The 14516-nt window shown below is 42.5% G+C and overlaps 1 protein-coding gene across 1 annotated transcript in view; it reads right to left on the bottom strand.

Annotated features, from left to right (window-relative positions):
• The window catches only part of PXDN (peroxidasin), a 154689-nt gene that overhangs the window by 101744 nt on the left and 38429 nt on the right, over positions 1 to 14516 (bottom strand). Inside the window, exons 2-3 of the mRNA XM_077811568.1 lie at positions 1772 to 1843; positions 114 to 185 (exon numbers count right to left, since the gene is read on the bottom strand). Coding sequence (XP_077667694.1) covers positions 114 to 185; positions 1772 to 1843 — 144 coding nt within the window. The remainder of the gene's footprint in view (positions 1 to 113; positions 186 to 1771; positions 1844 to 14516) is intronic.

The following is a 14516-nucleotide window of genomic DNA, read 5'->3' as shown; positions in this document are numbered from 1 at the left end:
CAAAAGAGTCTGACACCTGAGAATGTGAATAAAAATAAATTATGTTTGGTTTTTCCCCATTTCTGAAGTCATGTTTAATTCACTTTTGATATAAAAAAGTCACATTCACTTACAGATATTTTAGATTTTCAAGGTCTTCAAATGCCCCACTAGGTATTCTTTTAATCTGATTGTTGTTTAGAAGCCTAAAAAAGAAATGAAAACGGTATGTTTCTTAATTCATAAATTGTTAAAACAATTTGCAACTGAAAAGAACCCAGAATGCCAGGCTGTCTGACCAAAAGTTTATACAAGCCAAGCATCAAAAACTAGATTAAACAAAAATAAACTAATGACATATTAGCAATTGTTACCAGAAATAAACTGATGAATTTGTGCCTTCTCTGTTTTAAATCCAAATGTGATTAAATATGTCCTTACAAAATCATGTGCTTAAGTGCTCTGCTGCATTGAGGTGAAAATGAAATCCTTAACAAACTGAGAGAGAAATTAAAGAAAAATACATAAAACCTAAATAATCTGGCTTCATGCAGGTACCAAGAATGGTGAGAAGGGGGGAAAAAAATCTCTTCCCCAAATGCTAGTCCAGATTATGGGCTGGAAGAGGAGATGCTGCCCTCTGAGATGCCCACATTGAGCTTTCCCAGCCAATTACTAGAGTATTCCACACAGTTTTAAAAACACAGCAGTGGAGAAGCATTTGAACAACTTGGCTATGACTGGCTGGTCTACAGAATCCGATGTTACACGTTTGTAGAGTTTAAAAACACAACACAATTATGAACAACTGTTAATATGCAGTTATATATTTTTCATATCTTTCATAATAAGTGTAGGGATTAAAACAGCCCTGGGAGAGGGCTGTCTGGGGGAGCCAACAGTAAAAGCAGCCCTGGAGAGGGCTGTGGCTGGGAAAGACTAGGCTGATTGGGGAAGCAGCCAAAGCTGTGGCCAGCTCAATCAGGGCCCAGCTGGCCCATATAAGAGGGCTGGGGACCAGGAGCTGGAAGAGTCTCACTCTAGCCCTGGGGTGGGAAGGGCTAGTTGCCTGGGAGTGAGGTACCCAGGCTAGAGCAGTGCTGGGGAATACGGCAAGGGAGCTGGGGAGCTCCAGCCTGGTAAACCCCCCGGCTGCAGGCCTTGATGAAGGCCTATGAAAAGGTACTGGAGCTGCAGAGGGGCAGCCTGTGGATAGGCGAAGGCAGCAGGTCCTAACCCCTTGCCAGTGATGAGTGGCCATTACAGATTGCAGTCTGCCCCAGTGAGTGGGAGCTAGATGATGACTGGCAGTAGCTACTGAGGCAAGGTGGGGATAGAGGGTTGGGGGTTCCCCTGGGAGTTGAGACCCAGAGTGTGGGGGCACTGCCAGGGGACAGGACCCCAAGGTAAAGGGGCACCAGGATGTGGGAGGGACATGGGGTCAGTGCTAGGCGAGACACTGGCCAGCAGAGGGTGCTTTGAGCCTGGAAAGAGCTAATTCCCAGACAACCAGCAGGAGGCGCAGTGCTGGTGAGTCGTCGCTCCGCTACAGGCTGTCCATGTGTTTTCTGAGGCCTCTAAAGTTTTAACAAAGTGTCCAACATATTTGAAAACAAAAAACAAAGACACATGTATATTCGTTCACAATTCGGCCAAATCTTGCTAGCCATACCCAGGTGAATAGTCACATTGACTTTTTAAGTAAGATTGGCAGAATTTGGCACATAATCTAAGAAAACTCATTTGACTGAAGGGGGGGAAGTGTTTTCGGGGAGCAAGGGAAATAACTTACAGTGTGTTCAGGTTTTTAAGTCGTCTAAATGCTCCAGGCTGAATTTCTTTAATTCTATTAAACCGTAGATCTCTGTGGGGGGAAAAAAAACAAAAACACATCAGTATGAAAAACATTACTGTGGGTCACCATTTTGGCAAAGGGTCCTCGCCTTTGTGCATGATTCATACCTCATGACCAAATGGGGGGAGGGTGGGTGAAACTCATTTAAAATGAGAGCTGAACAAAAATGGGTACAGTCAGACCATGTGGTCTGTGAAGGGCAGTATTCGAGCTTGGTTGTTAAGCCTTTGAATAGCAGCCATTAATCATGAAGGGTCTTCACTTCCTCGGTGGAGCATCTCCTAGCAGGTGGAAACTCTACTGTCTTTCTTTGGGTATGTCTACACTTCGAGCTGGAAGATGTAAATTCCAGCTCCAATTGTGATTGAGCTAGCATAGATAGTCTCCTAGAACTGGAATTTAAACATTCCAAAATGAAGTGTAGATATCTCTTGTCTTCAGAAACTGTTTGGGGAAAAATGAGGAAAGAATGGGGGAGGGAATATATTAAGGAAGGACAATAAGGAGGACAAAAGAAGAGTTGGTATAAGGACAGCCAGAGAGTCTGCCAGTCTGGCCAGCAAGGGGATTGCTTTCAAGAGACATAAGCTATTAACATTTTCTTTTTCCCCCCAACAACAAAGATGAAAATGACTTATCTAGTGTAGCTTATGAAAAGTATAAATCTAACTAAATTAAACAAGCTGTTTTTGTTTTAATTCCATTTTCTCTGTTTTTAACAAATGTTTTATTCAGATTACTGCGGTATGGGCAATACAAAGAGAATATCACCACGCTAGTTTTAAATGCTTACAGTAAAGCGTTTCTGGAGCCTACATCTTGCCATTCAGTCTCAGGGCATGGCTACACTTGCAGATGTAGAACGCTTTGAGTTAAACCAGCCTTCGTAGAGCGCAGTAGGGAAAGCGCTGCAGTCCATCCACACTGACAGCTTCAAGTGCACTGGCGTGGTCGTATTTGCAGCACTTTCAGCAGCATTGGGAGTGGTGCATTATGGGCAGCTATCCCAGCATGCAAGTGGCTGCAACGTGCTTTTCAAATGGGGTGGGTGGGGTGGAGTGTGACAGGGAATGTGCTGTGTGTATGTGGGGGGAGAGAGTGGGTTTTTGGGGTGCTCAGAGCATGACAACATGCTGTCTTGTACGTTCAGACAGCAGCAGACCCCCCCTCCCCCCCACCTCTGTCTCTCACACACAGCATTCCACAGTAATGGTTGCTTTGTCTCGGAGGAGATAAGCAGCTGGCTGTCAGAAACAGAGCTTTCAACGGGCATTTCCGAATTCCTACAGCCGATTCCAAACAATGACAAGAGTGGTCACTTGACTTAAGGGGATTATCGGATGTTTCCGGAGGCTGATCAGTGTGCAGTAAAGCAACATGTCGCTCACACTGGTGCCGCGGCACTCCAGCGGGGGCGCAGCAAACGTTATTCCACCAAGGTGGAGTACCAAGGTGGAGTACCAGCAGTGCTGTAGCCGCGGAGTCAGAGCACTCTACGTGCCTTGCCACTGTGGACAGGTAGTGAGCTAATGCGCCTGGGGCTCTTTTTTTGCGCTGTAACTCGCAAGTGTAGCCAAGCCCTCAGACAAGAGCATGGACAGAAGAGTCTGCTCCCAGTAAGCTGCGTTGCCATCAAGCTTCAGCATGCCAACACAAAGGGAAAGACTAAGAAGGAGATGAGAATTTGTTGTGGTGTAGGTCACACTATTGTTTTACTGTTTTTACAATTAATAGATTCAATCCACCTATTAAAAGATATCATATAAATGCCTACATCGCAATCATCTCACTCCTTTGAATCAAAACAATCACCTCAGTTGAAAAATACATATAACATTTTAATTATTTTAGATACCAAACCCTAGAGCTAGGTCTTAAACTAATCAGGGAGACATCACAGAATAACAGAAAATCCACATTCAGCTGTTTGCTACACCCATTCTATTCCGTTGACTGAGATTTTATAGAACTGAAGGCATAACTTAGCCCAAAGTCTTTTGCAAAAGGTATGCTTAAACCAGGGGTGGGCAAACGACGGCACGCGGGCCGGATCCGGCCCACCAACCATTTTAATCTGGCCCTCGAGTTGGGTCTGGGCTTGCCCCATTCCGGCACTCCAGCTGGGGAGCAGGGTCGGGGGCCACTCCACATGGCTCCCAGAAGCAGCGGCATGCCCCCTCTCTGGCTCCAATGTGTAGGGGCAGCCAGGGGGCTCCACTCTGCACACTGCCCCCACCCCAAGCGCTGCCCCCACATCTTCCATTGGCCGGGAATCACAACCAATGGGAGCTGCAGGGGCAGTGCCTGTGGACAGGGCAGCGAGTATAGCTGCCTGACCGCACCTCCACATAGGAGATGGAGAAGGGACATGCCACTGCTTCTGGGAGCCGCTTGAGGGAAGCAGCATCCGGACCCTGCACCACCTCATCATCCCACACTCCAAACTCCTGCCCCAGCCCTGATCCCCCTCCCACACTCTGAACCCCTCAATCCCAGCCCAGAGCACCCTCCTGCAGCCCAACTCCTTCATCCCCAGCTCCAGCCCCGAGTCCGTACCCACAGCTGGAGTCCTCACTGCCCCCCCGCCTCCTGAACTCCTCATTTCTGGCCCCACCCCAGATCCCACACCCCGAACCAGAGCCCTCACCCACTCCTGCACCCCAACCCCAATTTTGTGAGTATTCATGGCCCGCCATACAATTTCTATTCCCAGATGTGGCCCTCGGGCCAAAAGGTTTGCCCACCCCTGGCTTAAACTCTTATTTTTCATGAACCAAATCCTTAAAAGCTTACTCAGTTTCTACTCAGCCAAGCAGAGTCAGTCTGCGGACAGGTTTCAGAGTAACAGCCGTGTTAGTCTGTATTCGCAAAAAGAAAGGGAGTACTTGTGGCACCTTAGAGACTAACCAATTTATTTGAGCATGAGCTTTCGTGAGCTACAGCTCACAGCCCATAGTAAGGTAGGATGAGTTGTGCCTCTCTGTTTTGGGTTGCTGTGTGTTATGGTTCTGGTTTCCAAGAAATAAAGTAGTGTCACACTGCAAACTTCCAGCAAGAATATTTTATGTTTTTATCTAATTTATCTGTTTGTATCTGTTTATATGCCAGGAACATAACATAAAATGTTATCTTTACCTCAAAACATTCCACACAGACACTCTGTAGTTAAATTGCATGTGCGTCTAACAGCTGCCAGGAATTGAACTAGGGATTTCTAGAGCTAAAGGCACAAGCTGCTACAGCTTGAGCTAAAGTTCTCTGATAGGAGCTGAAGCACTGACATCTTTTGTGGATCAGGCAGACATATAACACACACTGACTGACCACTGGATCATATTTCCTCTGACCAAAGTAAGCACATCCTGAGTGTCTGAGACCCACAGCTCCTGAATCCCAGAACAAATACCCACTAACATCAGACACTCCGAGGATTTAACCAGGGACCTCCAAAGGTAAAAAGCATGAGCTGCTACAGCTTGTGCTAAACAGCCAAGATTCCTTAGCTACAGCTTTAACAGATTCATATCCTCCATGGACTGGCACAGAAAGGAGTGTTTCACAATAATTCCATTTTTTTTCCCCAAAATATATCGTTTCATTGCAATTTAGGTAAAAATTACACCATACTTTCAATGCTTTTAATTTTGAGTTAAAATTTAAGAAGTGCCTAAGTCCCACTACCAGTCAATGGGATTTGGGCTCCTGGGCTTCTGTGTCACTTTATCCCTTTAAAATAACCACCTGTGACCAAAGTCAACATTTACCCAAAATAAGCACAATGATCATGATCTATATTTAGAATGGGGAAATTAGAACTCGGCATCCTAGCCCTCATCCAGCAAACAAGTATGTATTTAATTTAAACATGTTAGGTAAGCATTTAACCCTCTGAATCAATACCAGAGTGCTCAACACAGTGCAGAAACAAGCCCTTAATGCAGTAACTCAAATACCACTGTGATAACTATGGATAGATAATCTTGATCACCGTAAATTCACATTATTTGATGGTTAAGGTTGCGTACCCAAGCTACTGCTATAGTTTCTATCTGCATATTAATTTCTGCAAGACTGAATAACAAGTCAAGCTGAAAGGCATGGCAACTTATTTCATTCTGTTCAGTAGTTTTCAGAAAGTGCCTGACAAACAAACTACAGTGCACACATTTTCCTTAAAGTCAGATTCTTCTGGCATCTTCACGGAATTATGTTTCATGAAAAATTATGACCACACACATTTTAGTCTGTGTTTACTTTACATATCTAAGGAAAAAATTTCTCTCTCTCTCTATGTATATAGTTTAAAAACTAGTAAAATCAGACATGATATTAGAACAAAATAACCAATCTGTTTATCAATCTGCTCATAATAATGGAAGTCAAGAGTTTGGTACCATTCCTTCAAAAGGGATACTGCAAGCCGATCTGGTAAACAGAGATGGCAACATATTCCCATCAAGCTTTATGGTTTGGCAGTAAGTTTTTCTGAATTTTAGTAATGTTTTTTTTCTCTCTCCCCTGGTTATATAAAAGACCCTCCACTCCAAAATAGAGGGGGAAGAAATTGAGAAAGTAAACATACTTAAAATGCTGTTAAAAATAAAGAATAAGCAATCTGAAATAACAGATTTCTTTTTTTCTCTGATCCATTTTAGTTATAGCAGTCTTAGGTGTGACTTGTAACAATAGGTAAGAAATTGTTAGACAGAAGTATGATTTTTAATTTGACAGTATCCCTTTAAGTTTTGCAAAAGTCTCAAAGAAATTAATGGGGATATTTTAAGTGACTAGAGGGAGACCACTATACAAAATTGAGAGAAGCCACCTTGCTAAATTAAGATCATCACGCTCATTTCACTTGTGATCTGTACTAGCTCTGAACTAAGATCTCCATAAATATTGCAATAGAATATTAGTTCATTGTGCCAACCATGTCCCCAATGAAATCTTTGAAATACAGATAATGTGGAGGGGGGGAAAAAGGGGAAGGGGATGTCACACACATGTATAAAAAATGTTATGTATGCCTAATTTATTTGGGACGTGCTTAGAAAGCACCATAGAAAATCTTAAAATACACACATAGGTAAGAAATTTAGTAAATGTATTGCTCAGGTGACTTTTAAAAAAACATAACACATATAAAGCAAACTAAAAAACTATAAACAAATAAATGTTATAGTTAGAGAGTCAAGCACCCCAAATTTAGGAAATGTCAGTTAAGATTGCCTGTGCAACTTTAATTTCATCCCTTTATGCATATGTAATATGATTCTGTCTTAAATTACATGCTCACATACTATTTCCCCACACATAAAGGACCCCTGCTTCACTCAGTACATAGGATGAATGGTGCTTGCTAAATACAAAACTATTCGGTCTACCTTTTCTTACTTATTCAGTGTGTGGCCTCATGCCTTATTTACTCCACATCATATAAACCCTACACTAACTAAAGAATTATTAATTTCCTCATAGGCTTTTCTCATAATGAACCCTCATCACCACAGTATTCAGGTGCTTCACAAATGAGAATGAATTTCTCTCCAAACCCCCCCCCCACCCCGTAAGGTAAAATAGCACCATCCCCATTTTTACAGATAAGGTGCAGATGGATTAAGGTCAAAATTGTCCACTAATTTTTGGTGCCCAGCTTGAGAAATCCAGGGTCTCATTATTCAAAGTACTTAACATTTTTATAGCACTTTATATGTTCAAAGCACAACTCCTAATGCTTCAGTTGCCGATGTGAGCATTCAGCAGTTCTGAGTATCTGACCCCAGATGTCTCAGTTTGGCACCCATAAAACCATCAACACAATCTGTGGCCAATGTTTTACTTAAAGTGACCTGCTCACCAGCACATAGGAATTTTTTGGGAAAAGCAGGGTAGAACCCAGTTCTTCAGCATGTTATCTTATCCACAAGACCACCCTTTCTCTTCTTACAGCACCTTTTGCAACCAACCATCGAGGGATTTTACAGACAACAATTTAATTTGCTCCACAACCCTGATTTATTCCATGACCATCATCCCTCCCAAGGACTAAAGAACGTAAGGGTCTGGCGGAAAAAATATTTGATCATGCAATTAAAGACTTTCATAGTGCATATGCACAAGGGGGCAGATTTAAGAATGAATGGACAACCTTAATTCTGGGACTTCCTAATTTTCCAGAGCTTGGCTCTGCAACCTTAATGTTCCTTTAATGTAGGGTTTTGCTAAGAATGTCATTTCCTAGTTCACAAAAAAAAACCCAAGCCAGAATAACCCCACATTCTTTCATGTGGAACAATAATGTGACCACACATGGATCAACATCAGGATTGGAACCAAGATCCATGCCACTGACATTTACTGTTTGAGTATATAGTTATATAGAGTAACTAATAGCAATACTCTCCAGGTCCACCAATGACTAAAAAGGGAAGAGCTCTGTGTAAGCTTGAAAGCTTGTCGCTCTCTCCAAAAGAAGTTGGTCCAATAGAAGATATTACCTCACCCCCATGTCACTCTAGGATGGGAAGAGACACTTTGCCAGTGGGTTTCACAGCTATTTGCCAGACAACAAAAGAATACCGAGATTCAGGAATCTTGGGTTTTATCCCAGGTTCAGGAAGGGAATGTGCTCTCGTGGTTTGGGGCCCATCTTCTCCATTCACCCTGTGTGCCCCACATGTACCCTTTGCAGCCTGCCTTTGCCTTTGTGTGTCCCCCGCCTCCCTTTGCCCATGTCCACCACTGCAATCTATCTCTGTCCACCCCATGCCCCCACAGGTGGATTTCCATAGGGACAACAAAAGACACCTCTCTGACCCCAGAGCAACTCCTTGCCAACTTTCAAGTCCCTGATCCACAGCATGAAAACGTTAAGAGATTCTCAGCAAAACAGTCATAAGAAATTTTTAACATGGGCAAAACAATGCATTTTCCCCTAACCTAATTCTGAGAAATAGCTGAACCATTTTGTCACAATTCCCCAGGTAACTGCTCTTCTAATCATTTTGTGGTCTCCTTGAGGGCACCCCATTTAGATCTCAGACCTCTAGCTGTCACCTTTCTCAGGGCAGGAACCCACATTGCTCTCCCTTCCAACTGGGGATTTAGGCTTCAATTCCTCCCGCAAATCATTGTGATCAGCTTAGCAAAACTGAGTTTAGTTCAGTACTTGATGTCCTGTTCTCTCCAGGGACAATGACAGGGTTACCACTGACCAGCCAGCCCTCTAACGCAAAGTTTTGGGGGGGAGAAGGGTTGTTTCATTTTTAAGAACAAAAGCATCACAGAGAAAACATATAATAAAACAATAAATAGCTTACACAAATGCTTACCAGGTAATACTTATCTACCACATATGTCACAGTGTCATATCGGTTCTTGGATGGAGTGAGAATGATCCCTCATCAATATCAGCAGGCTGGTCACTTTATACAATTTTCAGTTGTTGTTTGCAGGGCCTCTTGAACCCAGTCAAAACTGGTATGTGAAATTTTCCCAGGGAGTGGTACTTCTCCACACATGTTTACCAGTCCAGGTATGTATAATCCCCCCAGTGATTTTAGTTCATTCATGGTAGGTGACTCCCCCCAGCCAAGTCACTGCATTTCTTGCCTTATTCAAGATAGAACCTAACTCATTCACACCCAGTGGTTATCCACATAAAGGGAGAGGGAAAACTGAGTTTGCATTTTTTTAATACAAATAAATCAGAAGTTTCTCAGTTATCCATACATTTTTGGTGAAACATACCCCAAAAAAAGACAAAAAAAATCAGTCTGAGACAGACACTTGGCATGGAAAATTTCAGCCCAAATAGTTGAGGTCTGACCAAGATATAAGCAACTGAAAACAGGGTCTTACAATGGAAGATATCAGGCAACCTTAACATAGGCATCACTGTCAGATCTATATAAAGGTATCATAAAGTTGTTTTCCCAATACTGAGAAGTTGCATCCATTTAAGTAATGCTTCACTTCCAAGTGGCTCTAAAATTCTACCACAGTCTTCCATCAACAATATTTAGCCTGTAAATGCAAAATCTTTACTTGCAGAATCTTCTCTAAAAGTAGTTGTATCAAGTATTGTAGCCATTACAAAAACCCCCATTGAAAGCATGTAAGCATAGAGGCGATAACCATTGCCAAGTACAGAGGCCACTCACGACAACCTAAACCCTAGGCAAAACTTCAGTGTGCCGCTCCCAACCCCATTCTCATAGGCCTATGGTGGCAGATTTGGCCCAGGTGCCCCGTCATGTGAGAGAGGTGACCAGGCCAAATTTGAGTGTGTGGCATTGCAACCGGACGCCCTGGGTCACAATACCACTCATGTGACAGAGGGGTGGCGAGGCCAAATCTGCCACTTTAGGTAGCTGCCTAGATCCCTTTAGCTAGAGTGACCATTCTCCAAAGATAATCTCCTGCTAGGAGGCCCTTTGGCTTTTCCAATTGTGTTTGCCCACCGAACAACAACAAAACACACTAGAAGTGGACACCTCTGTTCATGTCTTTGACTGAGACAGCAAGGGAGCGGGTGTAGATTTCAGAAACTACCTTTCAGCACCTTTCCTGAGAAGTTAGTTTTCTTTTCTTTGAGAGTAGTCTGCATGAAGTTATCCAACAGGAATCTTAACACAAGAATTATTAAAAACAGAGAGAAAATGTAATTAACAGACAGGAAACAGTTTACTCAACTTTTCTAGACTTACACTTCTCATAAGCAAAAGTAGATAAGCCATCCTCAGCTCAGTTACAGAGTGAAGAAAAGTGAAGAGCTTACCTCCCTTGAAAGCTACCGCTGATTCTTTGGCCAAAACGGTCATCAGCATTGCCGGCTACTTAGATAGCAGCTCTTTCTATATTCAAAGATCTCTCTTAACAACACCTTGCAGCTGGGTCAGTTTGAATCTCCTAACATGCCCCTCATGATGTAAGGCAGCATGACTTAATATACCCCTGTATTCACACCCTACATACTACTGTAATCATCTTTGTACAAAATATGCTTTGTGAGGAATCATTTGAAAGCTAATAACTCACTGGTCAATAATAGTGAAATGTATGTAGCAACATTATGTGTAAAGTTATGAAATTTCCCACGTATGATGTTAAAGGCACGTGTTCAAACTCACATACCTCCCAGTTAGGTAGAACTGATCAAGAAGGCCTGTCTTAAAGAAGGGGATATATGTTTAACTCAGTTTGCATATAAACCCTGTATGTAGTAATCAAGGCTGCCAGAAACCAGAGTGTGGCCCATAGATTTTAAGGGCAGAAGGAAACATCATGATCATCTAGTCTGACCTCCTGCACATTGCAGGCCATAGAACCTCACCCACCCTTTCCAGTAATAGACCCCTAACCTCTGACTGCGTTACAGAAGCCTTCAAATCATGATTTAAAGACTTCAAGTTACAGAAAATCCACCATTTACACCTGTATAAACCTACAAGTGACCCATGCCCCATGCTGCAGAGGGGTCTCTGCCAATCTGACCTAGGGGAAAATTCCTTCCCGACCCCAAATATGGAGCTCAGTTAGACCCTGAGCATGTGGGCAAGACCCAACAGGCAGAAGAATTCTCCATACTAACTCAGAGTCCTCCCCATCTGGTGTTCCATCTCCAGATATTGGAGATACTTGCTGCCAGCAGTCATAGATCAGCTACATGCCATTGTTGGCAGTCTCATCATACCATCCCCTCCATAAATTTATCAAGCTCAGTCTTGAAGCCGTTCAGGTTCCACCCCCCATCCCCAGAAGGCTGTTCCAGAACTTTACTCCTCCGATGGTTAGAAAATCTTCACTTAATTCCAAACCTAAACTTGTTGATGGCCAGTTTATAGCCATTTGTTCTTGTGTCCACAATGGTGCTTAACTTAAATAACTCCTCTCGCTATCTGGTATGTATCCCTCCGATATACTGTATTTATAGAGAGCAATCCTATCTCCCCTCAGCTTCTTTTGATTAGGCTAAGCAAGCCAAGCTCGTTGAGTCTCCTCCGTAGGTTTTCCATTCCTCGGATCATTAGGAGCCCTTCTCTGCACCTGTTCCAGTTTGGATTCATCTTTCTTAAACATGGAAGACAAGAATTGCACACAGTATTCCAGTTGAAGTCTCACCAGTGCCATGTATTTTAGTATAAATCTATATCTGAGTGATAAAAGTTCCCAAATAAAAGGAAACCCATCAATTCGAGTGGGAAAAAAGTAAATAAATATTATGCATCTTATATTTTTAAATCAATGACTGAAATTCTACTTCCATTTTCATCTTTTTATGATATTTTAAAATATTAACATTTAAAAAAAAAACAAAAAAAACCCAGCAGCATGTATTGGACAGCAAAATAGCAAAGCTGTGCTCTAGTTACTTTTGACACTGGTGACAGGAAAATTTGTTCTTGTAAATTTCTTTTCTTGGAAAAAGGAAGCCCATCAGTCACTGTTTAGGCTTGAGTCTTTTCTAAGGGCAACACTGTGGAAATGCAATTTTAAAATATAAAAACTTCTAATAATATTTTTCCTGGCCGAATTAAGTGCAAATCTCTAAGTGTATATTAGAGAGCATTGTGCAGATATTACCAACAAATGTGATCTAATACTCCAGTGGTTGCTGTTCAGCCCTTGAAGTTCTAGAATGTACAATGTATCCCAATGCTCAAGCTATCACTGACTACGTAAAATTATGCAACTACAAGTTAAGAGGGAACCCTACCGTGATGGGGCAAACTACAGTCCATAAAATTATTAGCATGCTTCCAGGGAAAGGAAGGCTTCCTACTGATATTTATCATTTTAAGAAGAAAATGCGTGCCTATTGTGAAGCCTCCAAGAGCATTTACAATTTATATACAGCATCAGCTACTGTAGCAATATGTTGACTCTAATAATCAGCAGTTTCTATACCTAATGATTAGCACAGTAGTTCTCAACCAGGGGTATGCGTACTCCTGGGGTACGCAGAGGTCTTCCAGGGTTACATCAACCCAGCTAGATATTTGCCTAGTTTTACAACACGCTACATAAAAACCACTAGCGAAGTCAGTACAAACTAACATTTCAGACAGACAATGACTTGTTTATACTCCTCTCTATATCATACACTGAAATGTAAGTACAATATTTATATTCCAATTTATTTATTTTATAATTATATGGTAAAAAATGAGAAGGTACGCAATTTTTCAGTAATAATGGGCTGTGACACTTTTGTATTTTTATGTCTGATTTTGTAAGAAAGTAGTTTGTAAATGAGGTGAAACTTGGGGACACACAAGACAAATCAGACTCCTGAAAAGGGTACAGCAGTCTGGAAAGGTTCAGAGCCACTGGATTAGCAGACAAGCGTATCTAAACAAAACCATAAGAACTAATCACCTGGAGGCAAAAGCTATGTAAAGAGATATACATTGCCTCCTGATCAACAGACTTGGATTCTATCACAAGGGAGAGTGAATTCAGGACCTGAGAACATGCCATACAACCACTCTCCCTCTGCCCTGAAGTTCAAAATCTCCTGTCAGCAGAAATGCTTCTACAGATCTCCTATTCCAGAATAGCAAGGCAGCATTGCCTGGCTATACCGAAAGAAGGACAGGAGACACTTGATATGGATTTAATCAGGCTGCAACTTTATTATTAGATGTCTTGGACTACCTGGCAGATAAAAGTGTACAGTGCAGACAAATGCATGTTCATTCAAATAACTACTCTGGGTTTCCACCACTCCCATTTCATTTTCCATCCAGGTCCCCCAGTCAGCCCATGGCTTGGATCTTACCATCCACCTCCCCCTCGTAGGAAGATTAAGGTGGACCATAAGAAAGGGGGAGTTGGCTCTCTGCCATACCAATCAGAGAAGCCCCAAACCCCCAGCCCTGTTTCATTAACCAGCATCTTCTTTTAAGTCCCTTACCAGGCCACTTATCTGGTCACTGGATGCCTTCCCTATGGAGTATCTGCACTGGACATCTGTCCCACACTTGCAAAATAAATGGCAACAAGTAGCCTAACCACTTTTCTCCTCCCATAATAGGCCCTCCCTGACACCCACTGTGGAGAAGGCAAAAAAAAAACCCACTCTACCAAAGCCACTATGGTGGTGAGAGAAAAATTCCTTCCCAGCCCTCCTACAAAGGAGCAACTAGTGCAATGCCCACAGCAGGACCTAACCCAACCTGATATTTGCACCTCAAGTGCAAATTCCCAGGGTGTGTGTCAGCCCCTGTCCTGTCTCCTGCCCCCCCCCACCCCCCCTCCCCGGCCATCCCTTCCACCTCAGGTGCAGTGCGGTGATTATTCGGAGTCACCAGATGACATTGCTAGTTCCATTTATTTGAATGCAAAGGAGATGGCACTTGGAGAGAAACAACAAACCCAAGGCCGCATACACATACAGATTCCAGTCATAGAAGGCATGGAGCCTGGGACCTCCTATTTGGAGCCAGGGTTCTACTATTTGAGCAAAAGAATTCTTTTATATGTAAGAAAGTAGCAGATTATATAATCTCATTCCATAAGGGAGGGAAACATAGAGGCTCAGGACTTTACTGAAAGATTGAATTAAAAACTAAAAGATTAAATAAAGAAATAAAGCCTTGTTTAAGGCACAGAAATTACATCACATTGGTGATATATTCCCCACCCACAACCCCACAATATTGTGCTATACAGTACATTC

Source organism: Eretmochelys imbricata, chromosome 3 (assembly GCF_965152235.1).
Source record: "Eretmochelys imbricata isolate rEreImb1 chromosome 3, rEreImb1.hap1, whole genome shotgun sequence".
Taxonomy (NCBI): Eukaryota; Metazoa; Chordata; order Testudines; family Cheloniidae; genus Eretmochelys; species Eretmochelys imbricata.
The sequence above is the reverse complement of the archived record's forward strand: the minus strand, read 5'-3'. Positions and strand labels throughout refer to the sequence as shown.